The sequence below is a fragment of the Nannobrachium achirus genome, assembly GCF_963921795.1.
Source record: "Nannobrachium achirus genome assembly, chromosome: 1".
Lineage (NCBI taxonomy): Eukaryota > Metazoa > Chordata > Actinopteri > Myctophiformes > Myctophidae > Nannobrachium > Nannobrachium achirus.
Window position 1 is genome coordinate 42900055 of NC_137810.1, and position 19182 is coordinate 42919236.

Here is a 19182-nt window from a genome sequence, read left to right on the forward strand (position 1 = left end):
GGTGCTGAGGGGTTCACCACCGCGGAGAATAGACTTTCAACAACGCAAAACTACCTTTGGTTTGGTGAGTAGTGAAGTAGTTTAGTTTATTTTGACTGATGTTGAGCGCTCGGAGGGGCTGAGATACTGGAGTCTAGCCATTTCCCGACGGGTCTGTCAGAGCGTCTCCGGGAGGTGACGCGATGGACCAGAGCTATTCTAGCGCCACCATGAGGCCTATTCTCGCAAAATACATTTTTGGACACTGCTCAGATTTTGCCCTAAAATCACGCAAAGCGGTACACAGTATGTCTACAGTCATGTCATCAATATGGATCTGTCCCATTTAGCGCCACCATCAGGCCGATTATTGCAAAACACATTTTTGGACACTGCTCCTGCAGACTTTGCCCTAAAATCACGCAAAGCGGTACACAGTATGTCTAGAGTCATGTCATCAACATGGATCTGTCCCATTTCCCTCCTGATTGGCTATGACTGCCTTCTAAAGTTTGTGTATGCGACGTGGTGGTCGTTTATCTCCCGATTAGGGAGACTTACTGGTACATTTGTGCACACTTCTCTTCTCCCAGAAACACATTCTTCCAAATGGTGTATGCTGTTTATTTTAAATAGGATCTACTTGTTGGTCAGTAGGAATAAACTAAGCACTCATCCAATGTCAATTTAATATGCATGCACCTCATCGTAGCCTACTCTAGCTCCTCAAAGGCGCTAAAAACAAAACAAACTAATGAGACTACTATAGGCCTCAAACCTAGGACTCACCTAACCCATGCTCATTATTGCGACCGTAGGTCGCATTTACTACCAAAACCTCCACCGGCTGTCCGTGGGTGAGTGAGTGAGTCAGTCACACTTTTGCCCTGCTCATATCTCCACAACCGTTGACCCCATCCATGCCAAATTTTGCACACACACTCCTTGACTGCCAAACTACAACCTCCAAGGACCCCCGGAGCCCCAGGGACCCCCAGGTCCCTGGGGGACCCCCAGATGTAAAAAATGACCAAATGTGCTCACACGTCACACGTCACACTTTTGCCCTGCTCATATCTCCACAACCGTTGCCCCCATCCATGCCAACTTTTGCACACACACTCCTTACCTGCCAAACTACAACCTCCAAGGACCCCCGGAGCTCCAGGGACCCCCAGGTCCCTGGGGGACCCCCAGGTGTAAAAAATGACCAAATGTGCAAAAATGACCAAATGACCACCCCAACGGGGCTGCTCACAGGGAATTCCTGGGGACCACCCACTCCTGGTGCTCCAGAACGGATGCAAAAGTGGTGGCGCCCCCAGTGGAGGACCCCCTCCACTGCAGCTCACATAAAATGCCGTAACTCGGGCTAGGAGCGTCTGGGAGAGCCGGGGCCGGTACCTATTCGTCCGCCAAGGCAACGCGAAGACCCCACCCCTCATTTCTCACATGGCCCTCTTCTAGCGCCACCTTCAGGCCGATTTTTAAAACACATTTTTGAACACTGCTCCTACAGTTTTTGCCCTAAAATCACGCAAATCGCTACACAGTATGTCTACACTCATCCCATCAACATGAATCTGTCCCATATAGCGCCACCTTCAGGCCGATTTTTAAAAACACATTTTTGGACACTGCTCCTACAGATTTTGCCCTAAAATCACGAAAATCACTACACAGTATGTCTACACTCATGTCATCAACATGGATCAGGAACATTTTGGAAAAACACATTTTTGCCCTATTTGTGGAGATAAGCGACCTACGGTCGCTTATCTCCCGATTAGGGAGTCTTACTGGTGTTAAGTGTTATTAGGTATTGTAAATCACAGGGAAATTTTATATAAAGTATATCCATTTATGGAAAATCCCCGGTAGAAGTTTAGTGTGTGTGTGTGTGTGTGTGTGTGTGTGTGTGTGTGTGTGTGTGTGTGTGTGTGTGTGTGTGTGTGTGTGTGTGTGTGTGTGTGTGTGTGTGTGTGTGTGTGTGTGTGTGTGTGTGTGTGTGTGTGTGTGTGTGTGTCTCTGTCTGTCTGTCTGTCTGTCTGTCTGTCTGTCTGTCTGTCTGTCTGTCTGTCTGTGTGTGTGTGTGTGTGTGTGTGTGTGTGTGTGTGTGTGTGTGTGTGTGTGTGTGTAAGTAAGTATAAATATTTGCAAGATATCTATCCACCATTCCACCTGTTTCCGCGGGAGTTTACTGGAGATTATTTGGACCACACTTCCGGCAGCAGACATACAAGCTCACGTCGCGTCGCAGATGCAGCCCGTTGTGAGCTTGTAAATCACACTCGGCTGCGGCGCCGGAAAGCTCCGTCCAATTTCTGCGCAATGCACGATGGGATGTTGTTAACTTGTGGATAGAGAAGGGCTGCTATAGGTGTAACTTGTGTGTATTTAATACTGTAAATAATATACAGTTTTGTACTGGGGATTTTCCATAAATGGAATGTATATCACTTTATATCAAATTAACTTGTGATTTACAATAAACTACACTTACCTCAACACTTTTAAATCCTTTTATCAGTTAACTTATTTGAATAGTTACTGCACTCGTAGTTACTGCAGCTCCCAAGCTGCGATGGGCGTGACCGTTTTACACAAACTAGTAGTAAAACTACCACTACTAAACGCCAACAGGCACAACACCAGAGGGAGCTCCACTGATCTAATTCCCCTCAGATTCAGCAGAAACATCATGGGGATTAATTAATTCTATTATTATGCAACAGCCATCAAAATGTGTGACTCCCTACCCTCCTTAAAAACCATCATAGCCTCAGAGAGAACCTGTCTGAAATTTGAAACTAGTCTTTCTTCTAGCCTAATAGGCTCTATGCATATACGCCATTTTGTTCTACTTCCGGGTGTCTTTCGACTTCCTTCACAGGTGTTACCGATGATACTAATGAAGGGTCTGTTCCATTCTGGTCAAACAGAGTCAGGGTGCATGTTGGCTCACTGGAAACACTCTGCTACACCAGTGGGTCTCAAAGTGTCCTTGAGTGGGTTCCAAATGTCCCCATACAGGTGTGTAACTCTGACAGTGTACAAATGGAAGCAAATGGACCCGCAAGGGTCCATTTGATTCCAATTGTTGATTCCATTTGTACAGAGTTATGGGGGTCCTTGAAATTAAAGAACCACTGTACAATAAATAAAATAGACCCTTCAATAGTATCATCAGTAACACCTGTGAAGGAAGTCGAAAGACACCCGGAAGTAGAACAAAATGGCGTATATGCAGCGACCGAGTATTTCCCGGTGAACCTGTGCGCAAAGGTGGGGGTTGATGGGCAAGAATGGTCGCGAGCTCACTACATCACATCCGGGACGGATAGCCCCGCCCACATCGTGCGAGCGCAGGCTGCACAGAGCCGTCGCTCCGCAGACGGGCTGTGTTATAGGAGGAGAACGGACCTCTAGCAACGGAAACGCGCTTATGAGAAACACCTAAAATAAGACCTTAAAACCTGGCGAAAACAGTTGCGTGCATTAGCGCACAGGTTCACCGGGAAATACTCGGTCGCGTATATGCATAGCCTATTGCCAAAAGAAATGACCGCCCAGGCACCCACTGTGTTTCTGTGAATATACACACTCCCTGGATGCCAATTCACAACCCCATAAATGCCTCAAATCATGAACGCAGCTTGCAAATTTATGCATGCACATTCCCACTAAGCCAAGGAAGAAGATAAAGACAAGTTTAAATCAGCTTCATGGTGGCGCTATAACAGGCAGATTCGTGTTTATACCTATAACTGCACTGATCTGCATGAAACTTTGCACGCATTCCCTAAAGGCCTTGGAAAAACCTTTGCCCTGCACATTTCACATCTGTCTTTTATAGCGCCACCAGGAGGAAGACTTATGTAAAACATTCTTTTTAATATTACTCCTTCAGATTATATCCAAAAATCTGGCAAATCTGTACACGCTATCTCTATAGTCAAGTGATCAAGACAGCTCTGTCCATCATATTCCATCCTGATTGGCTAACATTGCATGGCTTCTGAAGTTTTGAACAAAATGCCTCAAATCATGAACGCAGCGTGTGATTTCTGTGACATTTTGCTCGCACATTCACACTAGGTTGAGGAACCAATGCCACCCTTTTCACTTTGGCCTGTTATAGCACCACCAGCAGGTCGACTTTTGCTAAACAAATTTTTGGAACAAAATGCCTCAAATCATGAATGCAGCATCCGATTTGCATGCAAGGCTGAAGAAGACAAGGCAATGGCACCCTTTTCACATTGGCCTAATTGTAGCGCCACCAGCAGCCCACAATAACCTACCTGACCTGGCGGAGACCTGTGCTCGCAAGAGCACTGCTTGTCTGCTTGTGTTGTCATTTTAGCATTATTGAATATTTATAACTGTATATGTTTCTGTTTTTCAAACTACAATAATAAAGTATTAAATCAATAAATATATCAAAAATTACCAGACGAATTTAATAGGCCAAGTGTGTATTATCACACACTAAGACACTTGGCCTATGGTGGTGATTCACCAGCATTACCAGTGGTGATGAGTCTCAAACAAACGTATGGTCGTGATGGGAGTCGCTCTCCATTCCATTCGATATTGATCACATTCATTATCGGTGACCCCACGTGCGCTGAAAGGAAGCGCGTGGTTGATAGCAGCTGTCTGCTGATACCACGTGGTTAAAATAAACAGCCGGCCAGAACAGATACTAGTCTACTGTTTCGTCCGTATGATATGCCACTGTAATGAAACTGCTGGAATAAAAGGAGTAACAACTAACCAAGTTGTTAGACTAACGTTTATGCCTAGCTAGTAGTAGCTACTGAAGTTAGATGATGTTTTGGAAGCAAAATACCGACAGGCAGTTTACTGGTCAAATCTGTGGACTGTGGTTACAATGTATAACACATTATAACACACTCGTCTTCTTTTAAAAAAAGAAAACATTGAACTCTCCTGTATGTGAATGCATTTCATGGGAAATAGCTGTTCTGGCCATGTTTTATCAACAATACTGAGCAGCAAATGTCTGTACCTACTACCTCCTCCACTCAGTCTGTGCCCCCCTTACCACATGTGCCCGCGTGCTCGTGCACGAGGATGACGCACGGAAACCTGATTGGAGGAGACCGCTGCGGTGGGCGGGGCCGCGTGAGCGCGCACACCCCGGAAAGGCAGTTCACGACAGCATAGAGGAGCGCGTGTCCGCCCAGTCTGTCTTTCTGCTCTCAGTGTCCGACAGTGTGGACTGAACCACGTGTGAAGCAGCCAGCATTGCAACATTTTCTCAATCATCGTTTGGTATCATTTAAACAGCACACAAATTCACAGCGTCGATCTTCGCAAAAATCAACCATGGTGAAACTGGCGAAGGTGAGTGTCATATTGGTGTAACATGTAATAAAATGTATAGACATAGATTCTGTTTACGCACTGAGGCCTGTGTAGCGTGCAAGTTCCTGCAGTGATGGTGGGGATTATAACAAAAATTAATGGCATCGCGGCAACACGCGAGTTTGATGTATGTGCACGATGAAGCATGTTCATCACATGTTAATATATATGATATTTTTTTTTATTTTTGCACGTGTCTAGCTGTCGTCAAATATGCCGCATTGTTAGAAGGAAGGAAAAAAAGCGTGATCGCATTAAAGCACGGCGAGTGCTGCTAGTTCTTCTCGACCCAGATCTGAGACAGCCATGTTTTGTGCTGCTTGCCGCTGCTAGGCCCTGAAGCCTGCTTGTCTCCCAGTAAGGGCAGATCTACAAGCCGTCAACGCGTCGCGAGGCCACACGTTGAGGGCTTGTAGATCTGCTCTTTTTTTGGGGGAACGGCGAATCCCACTTTATGTTGTACACGGTAAAACGCCACATTACTGGTTATTAATGCCTTGTATAAATCGGTAAAAGTCTAAAAAAAAAAATTACGCAACAATTTTGTCGAATGACACGAAACTACGAAGTAATGACAAATGAGCATTCATGGTTTATGAACTGTAGCTTTCAAAATGGAGGCAACCAAACTTTATTTTTATTTTTTTACCTCCGAGGTTTTAAAATTATTTTAATGGTAATGGCGACTTGGCGGTGGAGAGAATCTTTAACATTAAAAACGCATGTATCATTTTACATTTAGTTGACGCACACGGATATCCAAACGAGCCAAGTTGGCTAATTGGCTGCTAACGCTATGGACGGACATAGTGGATTAATTTAACGTTGGTAAATGGCCGAAAACACGAATTAAAAGTCATGTCACTCGTGCGTCGTGGCCACTCTCCTCCATAATGCGTGTTTTAATGTTTTGCCACGTTGTCTATCGAACGTTGTTTGTTAGTTTGGCTGGGAAAACGTGACTACCATGCTAAACTAGGTTAGCAAGTTGCTAACCAATGCCTTACCGTCCCACTGGGCTCCACGTGGGGTTTGCGTCGGCTTCCCGGTGTCACGAGCCGCGTGCCCAGATACTGTCCCCCAATTGTTGATCATTTGAAATGTATTTATTTATTTTAAGATGAGGGTACATTCCCCTGCGAGTGGTGGTGGTGTTTTTATGATTTGGGCAGATTTTAAGGTCCTTTGTGAAGGCCATTTAAGGACCCAAGGAAGGTCTTATGTACACATGCCCCATCCCCACAATAAAATACAAAGGGGTTAATTTGTGCACCACCCCCCTGCTTCAATGATGAATTATTGGTCTCAGAGTTGGATACCTTTAAGGCACTGGTTCCCAAACACTGGGTTAGGACCCATTTGTGGGTCACGGACACATTTTTATGGGTCCCTTAATTTTCTTTTTTGTTTTCAAATATTCCAGTCTGTGTTTATGTGTAGACATTTAAATCCTTATGTTCCTTTTTGTGCACTTTGCAAATTGGATTTTATTTGTTGGTCAAATCTAAAAGTACACATCCAAAATCACTACACTGGAACTGTAAATGTTTTCACCGCCAAAATGGCTTTTATTGGGGACACAAATGCATTTGGATCAGAATCAATTGGGGTAAATTTACTTGACCCTAAATTTACCCCCATTGATTCTGACCCAAATGCATTCGTGTCCCCATCCAGGGCCTTATTTGGGTCCCCATCCAGGGCCATTTATTTGGGTCCCCATTCAGAATCTTTTAGGGTAAATTTACTATAATCAATCTTTTGTCTTAGGAATGTGACAAATACAAAAAATATTATTGAGCTCAAGTGTCCATGGCGTGAGTAATCAATAGAAAGTCATTTTGGGGGTGAACTACTCCTTTAATTTATATTTGTCTAAAATGTTTTCCTCTTTTTTTTTTTTCAAGGCAAGTAAGCAGGCGACGCCTAAGAAAAAGGCACCTCCGCCCCCTAAAGAAGAGGAATCTAGTGAAGAGGAGGAATCTAGTGAAGAGGAGGAAGAGGTATGGGCTGGAAAGATGATTTTGTTATGCTTTTTTATATATGTATATATTTAGTTTCTTAACCCCAGTTTGGACAATTTTAATTAAAACAATTAAAAAAGCAGTGGAATTAAATTACATTTTGTTTATTTTTAGGCGCCACCAGCAAAGAAAGTAACACCAGCTCCGGTAAAAGCTGTCAAAAACGGCAAGGCAGCCAAGAAGCCGGAGAGCGAGGAGGAGGAAGAGGTTGACGACTCAGGTAAATAATGCATTTTGTTTAAAAACTACTGGAACATCTGCAGGAGTCTGACTTTATGGTTAAAACTTCATTACAAACTCAATCCAAAAGTCTGACCAATGGAATCAACGTCTTATGCACCTATTTTGGTCATGTTAACGCGAAAATTATATTTTTCGCCTAATTGTTGCGACATCTGACTGATTTCAATTGCACCCATAGATGAGGAAGAATCCGAAGAGGAAGCCCCTCCCCCTAAGCCAGCTGCTAAAGCAACACCTGCCAAGGCTACACCAGCCAAAGTTCCTCCCCCTAAGGCAGAGGAATCTGATGATGACGAAGATGATGATGACGATGGTATGAACCTTCGCTTTTTACAACGTGTACTTAATGACAAATTACTCAATTGAGTAGCACCCATGTATCGGCTATTCGTTAATCCTTAGGTACTTGTACAACACATTTAACATTATTTTACTATTTCATGAAATGTAAAACTACCCCAAGTGGTACAAAAACAAAGATGTGTGCCTGGGGCAACCAAGTAATGCATCACTGCCACCAGTGTGCCCTGAACTTAAAAACACTTCCTTTCCCCACCCCCTCCATTTCTTGAGCATACATGTGGTCGCTCAGTACTCATGTGTGTAATGCACGGAGGTAGATAAAAGCCAATGCTATGTCTTCGGTACCGGCGGTGTGTTACTGTCTGCCGGTCCTATCCTCAATCGCTGGCACATGTTCTGTCTGACCGGGTACGGGTGTGAATATGGTTGTGTAGATTGTATTGATAATACCGTTAATTATATAGAAAGTTGTGTACATTGTTAGTTGGCAGTGATTGATCGTTCTGCAGATGTAAAAACATGCATCCTTTGTTTTTCTCAGAGGAGGAATCTGAAGAGGAGGCCCCTCCCCCAGTCAAAGGCAAAGGTACACCTGCCAAGCCTGCCGCCAAGGCACCAGTGAAGGCTGCACCTAAAGAGGAGTCTGAAGATGATGATGACGAAGATGATGAAGAAGATGGTAAGACTATTGAATTGTATCTGTGGCAACGTCTTGCTGGTTTTTAAAGGAACCAGTACGACGGCGTCATATTTTGAATATCGCTTTTTTTTTTTTTTTTTTTTTGGTTGCATATATGATGAACAACAAGGGACTTAATTCTGATTGTGTGTGATGTCACCATTTATATTGATCTGATGCCAGCCAATGCCGGATCAGTGGATTTGGAACATGGCTGCACTGGTGTTTGATGTAACTGTATGTCTTGTGGCTTTCAGACTCTGAGGAGGAGATGGACACCACCCCAGCAGCCCCAGCCAAGAAGGCCGGTATGGTCAAGGCCAAGGAGGAGTCTGAGGAGGATGATGACGACGAGGAAGATGATGATGAGGAGGAGGAGGACGATGAAGGTGAGATTGACTAGCTTTAGCAAAAAATAAGCAAAATGCTAACAGTGTTATGTATTGTTGACTCAAGGAAAGGATGTCTACTCAAAAGGCCAAGATAAGCTTGGGCCTAAACAGTCAACAACTATGAACACCAAGGTTGAACTAATTCTAAACTTTTTCTTGATAATTTCTTAGAGGCTCCTGCGGCCCCTGCCAAGAGGAAGGCGGATGCTAAGAAAGAAACACCCCCTGCCAAAAAGGCCAAGCAGGCGGCTGATGGTGATGGTAAGACTGCTTACAGTCATCTCATAATGTTAGAACTGATGTATTTGTGAAATGCGTTTGATGGAAATATGATATATTTTATATTTATAATAAATTTTGATGGAAATGTGATCCCTTTCTCAGGTTTCTGTCTCTTTGTTGGAAACCTGAATCCAAACAAGGAATACGACGAAATCAAAGACGCCCTGAGGAAGTTTTTTACCAAGAACGAACTGGAGACTGTCGATGTGAGGTTAGGGGGATCAAAGTAAGTGATTATTATTTGAAGTGCCACAGATTGTTCTTAATTAGGGACTCAGAGATGTCCCCTCCATTTCTTGGCATGCATGTGGTCACTCAGTACTCATGTGTGCAATGTACGGAGGTAGATAAAAGCCAGTGCTATGTCTTCGGTACCGTGTGTTACTATCATTCGGTTCTATCCTCAATCGCTGGCACAGCCTCTAAAAGTGTTTGAGGCAAATTAATGGAACGATATTAAATCCCAACATATGATTAGACATGAATTTAGGAAATATGCATTTATGGAAGGATATGATTTGCTCAAATGACAATCTATTGCATCCTATTGCACCCAAATACAGCAACTAAAAAAAAGCATGTTTTTAGCTTTATTGGATGACTTATGGCTTTGTTTCTTTGCTTCTTCTTTTTGGACAGACGGTTTGGCTATGTTGAATTCTCATCCAAAGAGGATTTGGATAAAGCTCTGGAACTGAACGGCAAGAAAGTTTTGGGAATGGAGATGAAACTGGACATAGCAAAGTCTAAAGAGAACTCTGAGCAATCCAAGTCAGGTACAAGATGGTCCCATTTCATGTACAGCTTCTGTACATTATTTGTAATCCACAGCCTGAGTGCCACTTTGCAATGAAGTAATTTGTAAAACTGACCTCAGGTCTCAATGGGTAAAAAAAACGTGGTTGCTGCAGTGCCACCAGACCAGTGCGCCCTGAACTTAGAACAATACGTTTCTTTCCCACTCACCCCCTCCATTTCTTGGACATGCATGTGGTCGCTCAGTACTCATGCGTGTAATGTACGGAGGTAGATCAAAGCCAGTGCTATGTCTTCGGTACCGGTGTGTGTTATCGTCTGCCGGTCCTATCCTCAATCGCTGGCACATGTTTTGTCCGTGCTCTACAATGCTAGCAGCGGTCTTATTGCACAGCCACTGGCTGCAAACAAGCCTTTTATGTTGGCATTATGTGCTGTTGATGTGGTGTATTATAGTCGGACTAATGTTGCTCATATTTCCCTACAGAGAGAGACTCAAGAACTTTATTCGTGAAGAACCTTCCATTTGCTGCCACTTCAGATGACCTCAAGGAGGTCTTTGATGAAGCAGTGGACATCAGGCTTCCCCAAGGCCAGAACGGTGCAAACAGAGGGTAAGACCCAGCAGTCAAATTGACATAAAGATTGTTTCTAGAGATTGCGCTGAAATCGTAACATTAATCCAAAAAATATGTTGACAGTGAATATTAGGAGTAGGACCTCTGCTGTCCTAGTTCAGATGGGATGTGATTTATTTTTTGTCAAAGTGTTTAATTTACTCAAATATCTTCCACAGCATTGCCTACATCGAGTTCAAGTCAGAGGAGGCGGCGGAGAAGTACCTTGAGCAGGCACAGGGTACTGAGGTCCAAGGTCGTTCCATCCTTGTGGACTTTGTGGGGTCAAAGAGCCAACAGAATAAACCAGGTGCTGCCAGGGGAGCAGGTAAACATGCTCTACCATTTTTCACAGCTTTGGAACAATAACCATTAGGGGTCAGTTGGCTGGGCCTGAGTTTGTCAGCAGACTGTATTATTGACCATACTTGCGTGGCAGCCATTTTGCATTTATGTCACACTTTGGGTGGATTTAAGCAAAAAATGGCTGCTGCGTAATATGGTCAATTATACCCTCGGCTGACCAACTCCTAGTATCCTCTGTAGCAGGACCAGCCACCTAATTCAGGCCATGGCTACACGGAGCTGGATATTTCATATATCCAGGTTTTTCAGATATCCACATAGAAAAATATCTAGGTCCACACGGAGCTGGATATTTAATATATTCCGGTTTTTCAGATATCCACATAGAAAAATATCTAGGTCCACACGACAAAGATATCTAGGTCTAACAAGCACACACAGTAAAGTCTTCAGAGATATCCGGGTTCCCTGTCTACACGGATCCAATGAATCGGATATTTTTCAATCTCTCCACTTATTTATCCGGTTTAAAAAATATCCAGTTTCACAGCCAAAATATCCAGCTTCGTGTGGCTGCAAGCCCCAACAGCACAAAAAAATTTCTAGCTTCAGAAATATCCAGCTCCGTGTAGCCATGGCCTCAGACCCGTGGACTGAAATGGGGTTTTACTCCATGCATGGCCTGAAATGATGCAAACCTTTCCTCCTGAGTCCTGAGTGAAGATTATAAAGATAGTCAAGTACTGATCAAGCGCCATGACTTGAGCTTTCAGAGGTCTGTTGGCACTGTGAGCCTGATTGAACACACTGCCTCTTGCTTCTCTCCACCCCAGCAGCTCCAGGTCCAGGGGCACCCTGCAAAACCCTTATGGTCAACAACGTTGCATTCACCGCCACAGAGGACGTCCTTCAACAGTCATTCGAAAAGGCAGTTTCCATCCGTATTCCTCAAAACAACGGCAGGTCCAAAGGGTGAGTGGTACAATTCAACACATTGTCAGCCTGAGGCATCATGTCCCCTCCATTTCTTGGACATGCATGTGGTCGCTCAGTACTCATGCGTGTAATGTACGGAGGTAGATCAAAGCCAGTGCTATGTCTTCGGTACCGGTGTGTGTTATCGTCTGCCGGTCCTATCCTCAATCGCTGGCACATCCTCAACTTGATTACTACTCAGGTTGGCAATGTATGCAGTTGTGGAAGATTTTGTTTTCAAAGTTTAGAAATCATGAAAAATAACATGCTGAATCTGGTCTGCTATTTTTATTTTTGGCTCAATGTGGCCCAAAATGGGGATGGTAAATGCATGTTTGGCTTTGTTTGACACTTGCTTGGGTAAATGGTATTAGAATAGGGAGTAGAATATTTGCCAGTAATGTGCCTTGGTATGACTTTATTAATTTATAATAAAGTTGAGGTAGTGCTTTGACTGACCTGTGGCCTATGTATGTCTGCCATGCAGCAAGAAGTCTCCCATAATTTATTTTTCTATGAAATGTACTTTTTTTTTGTTAATAGGATTTATGTTGTCATGGCTTCCCTTTGCTCGGTCTCAATCTTGTGTTTTTGTTTTCCTTTGCAGCTTTGCCTTTGTGGAGTTTGAGACAGAAGACGATGCCAAGGAGGCCATGGAGAGCGTGAACAACACAGACATCGAAGGGAGGACGGTCAGGATAGAATACAGCCAGCAGATGGGGAACAGAAGAGACAGTGGCCAAGGATTTAAATCTGGTAAGTCTCCAAACATGGCACGTTTGGAGCATTTAAAATGTAAATTCAATCCAGGAACCCCTTTTGGGGTGGTTGTTGCCATGTACAGTATAAAGCAACATATTCTTTTGGACCCTGGTTGGTTAATCACGAGCAGGCTGTACCAATGACAGCGCTTCTCACAGATATAGGGTTTTGGAGGCAGACTGTGGCCCCTAGAAGTGTCAGACTAGATTTCTTTATATTCAATCACCTGCTTACATCAGCAGAAATCCCCCCCCCCCCCCCAGCAATTAATCGTCTTTTTTTTTTTATGTGCTTATTGAGCGCTTCGACATATCTATTTTAATTCTTACACTGGGGGGGTGTTCCTCCTCTATGCATGGCCTTATATGATGCAAACCTTTCCTCCTGAGTCTTCAGTGAAGATTATAAAGATAGTCAAGTACTGATCAGTGCCATGACTTAAGCTTTCAGAGGTCTGTTGGCACTGTGAGCCTGATTGAACACACTTGCCTCTTGTTTCTCACCAGGTCCTACAAAAACATTGTTTGTCAAGGGGCTCTCTGAAGACACGACAGACGAAACCCTCAGGGATTCATTCGAAGGAGCTGTTGGAGGCAGGGTAGTCACAGACAGAGAGACCGGCTCGTCTAAAGGGTAAGGGTCAACTCTTCACCTTATCTGGAAAATAACCACACTGTGGGTTGTCTCTGAAATAGTTGTAATTGTATAGTTATGGTGTTAGGTCATGTTGTTGGTCAGAGTGCTGGTGTAGGTCATCTTGTTGGTCACGGTGCACTAAAACATCTATGGCCATTTCTGAACGTCCCTTTCTCTCTAGCTTTGGTTTCGTGGACTTCGACAACGAGACGGACTGTCAGACCGCCAAGGAGGCCATGGAGGAGGGTGAGATAGATGGCAACAGGGTGACACTGGACTACGCCAAGCCCAAAGGTGAAGGTGGATTCCGAGGGGGCCGTGGAGGCGGCGGCTTCGGAGGTGGCGGCGGATTCCGTGGAGGTCGTGGGGGCGGCGGATTCGGCGGAGGCAGAGGAGGACGCGGTGGCGGCCGGGGAGGTGGCTTCAGAGGGGGACGAGGAGGTGGAGGAAGAGGAGGTGACCGTGGACGTGGCTTTGGAGGTAAAAGATGCGTTTTGTCGACTGTCATTGTTGGATTAGATGGGTTATTTAGACCGATGATAGGTTCATTGTTTAAATGGTATCTTAACTTTCAATGTACAGATTATACACACACACACACACAAAAACGGTGCATAAAACCACTTCTACTTGTCGTTCTAGGTGGCCGAGGCGGCGGTGGAGGTTTTGGAGGGAAGCCCCAGGGCAAGAAAATAAAGTTCGATGACTAAAAAGAAGAATTTGTTTTACTTTCTACTATATGAATGGACTCTGGTTTCATCGCTTTACAGAGCCTTTGGACATTCCACAAAAAGCATCATCGATAATTATATTTAACTGTAAAAGCGGGCATTTTAAGCCCCTCTCCCTTCCCGACTCCCTCGAACCCCCACTTTTCCCTTTTCGCCGGAATGGTCCGTGTTCTCTCTTTGGCCAGAGGGCTGCCAGTGTGCTGATCCTGAAGGTCCCGACTGCACATCATCCTCGTCTCTTCAATCCAGACCACATATTATTTTTCTCCCTTTTTTTTTATTTGCTTTTTCCAAAAGGAGTCAAATGGAATGTGTCTGGCAAAAGTAGTTTGCTGTGAATGGTAAATACCCGTTAATGCAGATACATCTGAGATCGTGTACAGGAAACGATTTGTATTCAGTTAATTTTACCTTTTGTAAAGAAAAAAAATTGTGATGTATCCTTATATTTTTGTTTATTTGTGTTTGCCTTTAGTTGGAAAAGAATTGTACTTGTTTTGACGGACATGGGGATGGAGTCGGGGCCTGATGATGTGTTGGGTGTTTGAACGTGTTGAGTTCTGTCCTGTTCCTTGGGTGGGTTGGGCACACAAGTCGATGTATTTAGAAGTTCACACAAGACTAGAGGACTCGATGTTGAAGCTATTATGTAACTTTGTAGTGCATTGACTAATTTTTTTTCCCATCTGAGAATCTTGAGGTTGAATAAAACCTGTAAGTGGTTGATTTTTAAATGTGGCGTTTACTTCCGTTTTGTCAACAGGGTTCACATTGTATGCCTGAAAGTGCTCTCCCTTTAATGCGTATCATTGCTGTAGTATGGCAGAAACTCTTAATGTTGTGAAAATGAATGGTCTTTTACAATTTTGAAAACATTTGAAAGGTATGAGTACTGTGACTGAATAACACTGGGCACATTATTTGTAACTCATTCATTTTTCTCAAGTTCAGATTTGGTAGGTTTCTACCCTACAGCAACAATATATTAACTGCATGTAGATTAATTCCCTGTCTTACTCCCAGACTGACTTTCTACTGTGGGTGTATTGCTGGTTATACTAGTAATTATGGTAGCTTGTGGAAAGAAATTGCTTTGGTACTAATCCACCTTGTTGGATATGGTTTTAATGGAAAGGGGCCTCTACTGTAAATCAAGCTTAAGGCTGAACTGGTATGTGAAGTCACTGTACTGTACCATGGTTGATTTCAATACTTGTCTGCACCTGACAAGGTAAATGTGTACAAATATGGGAATACTGATCACTTCGCCAAAAATCCAACTCGCCAAATCAATTTGCTAGGACACCTCGCCAATGAGCAGGGTTGTCAACATTGGGACTAAGTCCAGGAGATTTATTTTTTTAGGGGGTGCGCGGAACTCCTCAACAGGGGACTGGTAGTCCTCCCCCATAAGTGAACAGATATATATTTTTCTGTGTTCTGTTGAATTTTGTGGATGTTTGATACTTTTATCAGGCTTGCTTTACTAGTATGGGTACAATTTCAGCCTTAAAATGACATGTAGGTGTACAGATTTGATGACTGAAGCAAAGTAAGACATCCTTAATGACTTCTCATCTGGGGGTCCTCCACCAGAAAATATAACAGATGTAATTGCCAATCATCCTGGCAAATCCAGGGGCATTGACAAGCCTGCCCAATGAGCGTGGACAATTTGGCGAGTTGGATTTTTGGCTAAGTGACTTGTTACCCAAATATGGTTCTTCTTAGTCATCACCTGCTTAAGTCCTGAATGTGGAGTAGGTTTTACAATGTGCTGCACTTTAATAAGGCCTAGAAACTGCTTGTCCACTAGGTGGCAGTGTCCACCATAGGTAGTCATACAGGTACAAGGTCACCTGGACAACGTACAAAGCAGATGGATGCCTTCTCTTCAAATGGATTGAGGACCTCAATCCAGATCTTTGTAGGTCTTACAAAGATCTGAGGTTAAAATGATTGTCATGATGTATTAACCAATTTAGCTGGGTATCCCCCAAAGGCCCCCTGGAGGGCCCCGGACCCCACTTTGAGAAGCGATGTACTCTTTGAAAGCTGTTTATTTAGCACCAGCAGGGTGCAGTGAAGAGAGCATATGCTTAACTTGAAAGGAGAGTTTTTGCTAGAAAGCCTGGTGATGCGAGGTTAATTTCTTGCAGGTCTTTCAGTCCGAATGTAACTAATCTCTCGAGACGGCCTCAGAGTCGCTACGCTTCTGAGAAAAGGGACAAGTGGGCGGTCCCTTTCGTGACGATGGCTAGCCAGAATGGAATGTAACAAAAAAGCAACTGGGTTAAGCACCGTTGGTCCGACCAGTTTAACAGGTTGGGTTACCCAACCTAACCGTCAAGGTGTATCTCCCCCCCCCCCCCCGACTCTTGTCACCTCCGCGCAGCCAATCACAAGCTCCTGCTGCCTTAAACCAGTTGCTTTTTTGATGCACTCGGAATGAAAGACCTGCAACCTGCAGAAATACTCCCCCGTTTGACGTGTCGATCCAGTGAACTCCAGCGGCGGAACTTGCGGAAGAGGTATCTCGCTTCTATGGCTTGAGATATAACTATGGGACTGACTGAGCCATCAGCTACGTTCTCTTAACTTTTGGTATTTTTAAAACGGCACAATTCACTGTTTGTGTTTCATCGAAGCGTAATAAAAACACAATGGTGAAACTGGCGAGGTGACCCAGGTGAGTGTCATTTGATTTAATATTTTATTAGTGTAGACAATCATCACTCACTGAGGCCTTTTGTGCTGCTCGCTGCTGTTAGGCCCAGCCTTTCTTTTATAACAATGGGCACATCACTGAAGCCTGCTGCCAATCTACAAGCTATCAAGCTATACATTATAAATGACTAATTATTTACGCCTGGCATAAATAGTAAAAGTCCACAATATTGTTTGTTAAATGACGGTTTTGTTGAGTGACACGAAAAACGAGAATTACAAAATGGAGTCAAGCAAACTTTTCTTTTTTTCTGCCAAGGACTTAAAACTTGTCTCCACCAGCCAGGAGTGTCTGTGCGTGCGTGTCGTTCCGTCCATCTGTGACTGTCTGTAGTCTAGTGTCACGTAGCCAGACAACTATTCCACAATCTCCGAATGCTATATTATAATGCTATATTATAAATAATTTACCGAATGTCTGTCCGCCGTCTGACTGTCTGTCTGCATGCTGACATGATCACTGATACTTAGAACAGTATCGCCACCATGGTAACAACACTGTCATAAGTAGGGATGGAGCTCGTTAATTTTTATTGATAATGAGCACCTTATCGATCATGCTTATCGAGCCGGGCTTTTATCGAGCCCACTATTGAGCTTTTTCTGTTATTTTGTGGAAAGACATGAGACTATCACATTTTTAAATATATTATATATACTATTGTTATATGTATATAGTATAGTTTTACATTACTATTCATAAGTTATTAATACTAGCCTACTGTAAAATTATACTATAAATTGTATGGTATATAATATAAACTATAGGCTAACATTTCCATGTTTTTTTTTTACAGTAATGCATAGGCCTATCTATTTTTTCCATTATCTTTTTGTTTGTTTTAAGCAACAACAAAAATCCATATTTGCACTACATTTGACTAGGGCCTTCAAATACAGTACTTTAACTTAACAGACAGAAGGCAAGTAACCTTTTTATTTTTGGAAAATATTTGAAGAAACTAAATGTGTACTGTCTCTTTAAAAGTGTAATTTATAACGCATAGTACGACGGTGTCACGCAACAAAATCAACAAGCTCACACAGCGTCTGCTCGCACCGCGTTGTGAGCTTGTACATCTGCTATTTTCGGTAGACTGAGAAGTCACGCTGGCGACGCTATACGGAGTCATTTGCACGGAGCGATATTATAACTCTGCGGCGGGGATTTTGACTATCCCAAACGGATTATTATCAATGGAATCATTCATATTTTCAAGCACCACATACTTTGGGTGGAAGAGAACGGTTGTCGCGCTGCTGCAACAGCCGATGGCCCGACGCTGCCGTTGTTTCAACTCGTCGCAGACGGGTCTTATGTGATGCACTAGGGACAATTAGTGCCTCCGCATTGTCGAAGTGTTCCCTCCCGAGCTTGTAACCGTGGCCGTGCTGCATAGCCTATTGCATTTATAGCTCTCCCCTTGTCTTTTCTAAAATGTAACCAAACTTTTTAGTGTTTCACGAGTTCAACCATTGTTCCACGGCACGCACTTGCAAAGCGCACAACTATCAATGACGCAATGTAGCCTACCTCCCGTCCCAGCCCCCTATAGCGGTCCATGACGTGACGTTATGACGCTTACCCGTTAACAGGCTCGACAATTAAAAGCTTATTGATACTCGGGTCTCGATAAATTCAGAACCGGGTTTGTAATGGACCCGGTTTTCGGGCTCCATCCCTAGTCATAAGCGCCGACATCACTACAGTGCCTACATTTGGAGATGACATCACAGACTGGTTTATTATGGATGTGAAATTTGTCCAGAATTATTATTAAATTAATTATAAATACCTCATGTCTTTTGTTGTTACAATTACTAAAACAGCACATTCTGCCAATAAAGATTAAAGTCAGGATCAATATTATCAACAATAAAACGAGATACATCTTTTCAAAATGTGTTGGTGTGGTCACAAATGCAACACTGTCTCTGGATATACTTCACATAATGAACAATTAACACAAATATCTCTGTTAAACCTGCGAACATAGTGACTTGTCGGATAGTACCTATGTAACATTTTAAAAGAGACTTCCCTCAATCCCTCACTTGGTTTAAGTCTACATTTTGTCACTCTAAGCCATTATTCATGTTATTTGAGATTGAAGCCAAGCAGTATATTCAAACAATTCGTGACTCAAAAAATAAGAAGGCTGAAAAAACTATTCTTTTGTGTTCACATTTTAATATTTTCGTTTAGTAATTCCCCCTGGCTATGATTTGTTTTATATTGATGTATTGATAACTTGTCGTTATTGTTTGTGTTGTACTGTACTGTATTGTCTGTTTCGTATTGTCTTGTTAATTGTATGTCATGATGTTTGAATAAAGATTTATATATATACAGTATATATATATATATATAATCAA

At 43.2% G+C, this 19182-nt stretch overlaps 1 protein-coding gene across 2 annotated transcripts; it reads left to right on the plus strand.

The window, feature by feature from the left end:
• The first annotated feature begins 5211 nt into the window (after positions 1-5211).
• ncl (nucleolin) lies at positions 5212-14813 on the plus strand. Of its 2 annotated transcripts, none has more exons than XM_080722821.1 (16): positions 5212-5352; positions 7281-7376; positions 7512-7617; positions 7819-7953; positions 8485-8622; positions 8880-9011; positions 9186-9275; positions 9399-9522; positions 9936-10072; positions 10540-10666; positions 10849-10997; positions 11809-11947; positions 12558-12706; positions 13219-13345; positions 13530-13828; positions 13991-14813. In XM_080722821.1, the coding sequence occupies exons 1-16, from the start codon at positions 5335-5337 to the stop codon at positions 14056-14058; spliced, it is 2034 nt and encodes a 677-aa protein (XP_080578947.1). In that variant the 5' UTR covers positions 5212-5334; the 3' UTR covers positions 14059-14813. The 2 variants fall into 2 exon arrangements, with proteins under 2 accessions (XP_080578947.1, XP_080578948.1); XM_080722822.1 differs by having other exon boundaries at positions 11812-11947.
• Positions 14814-19182: the final 4369 nt, after the last annotated feature.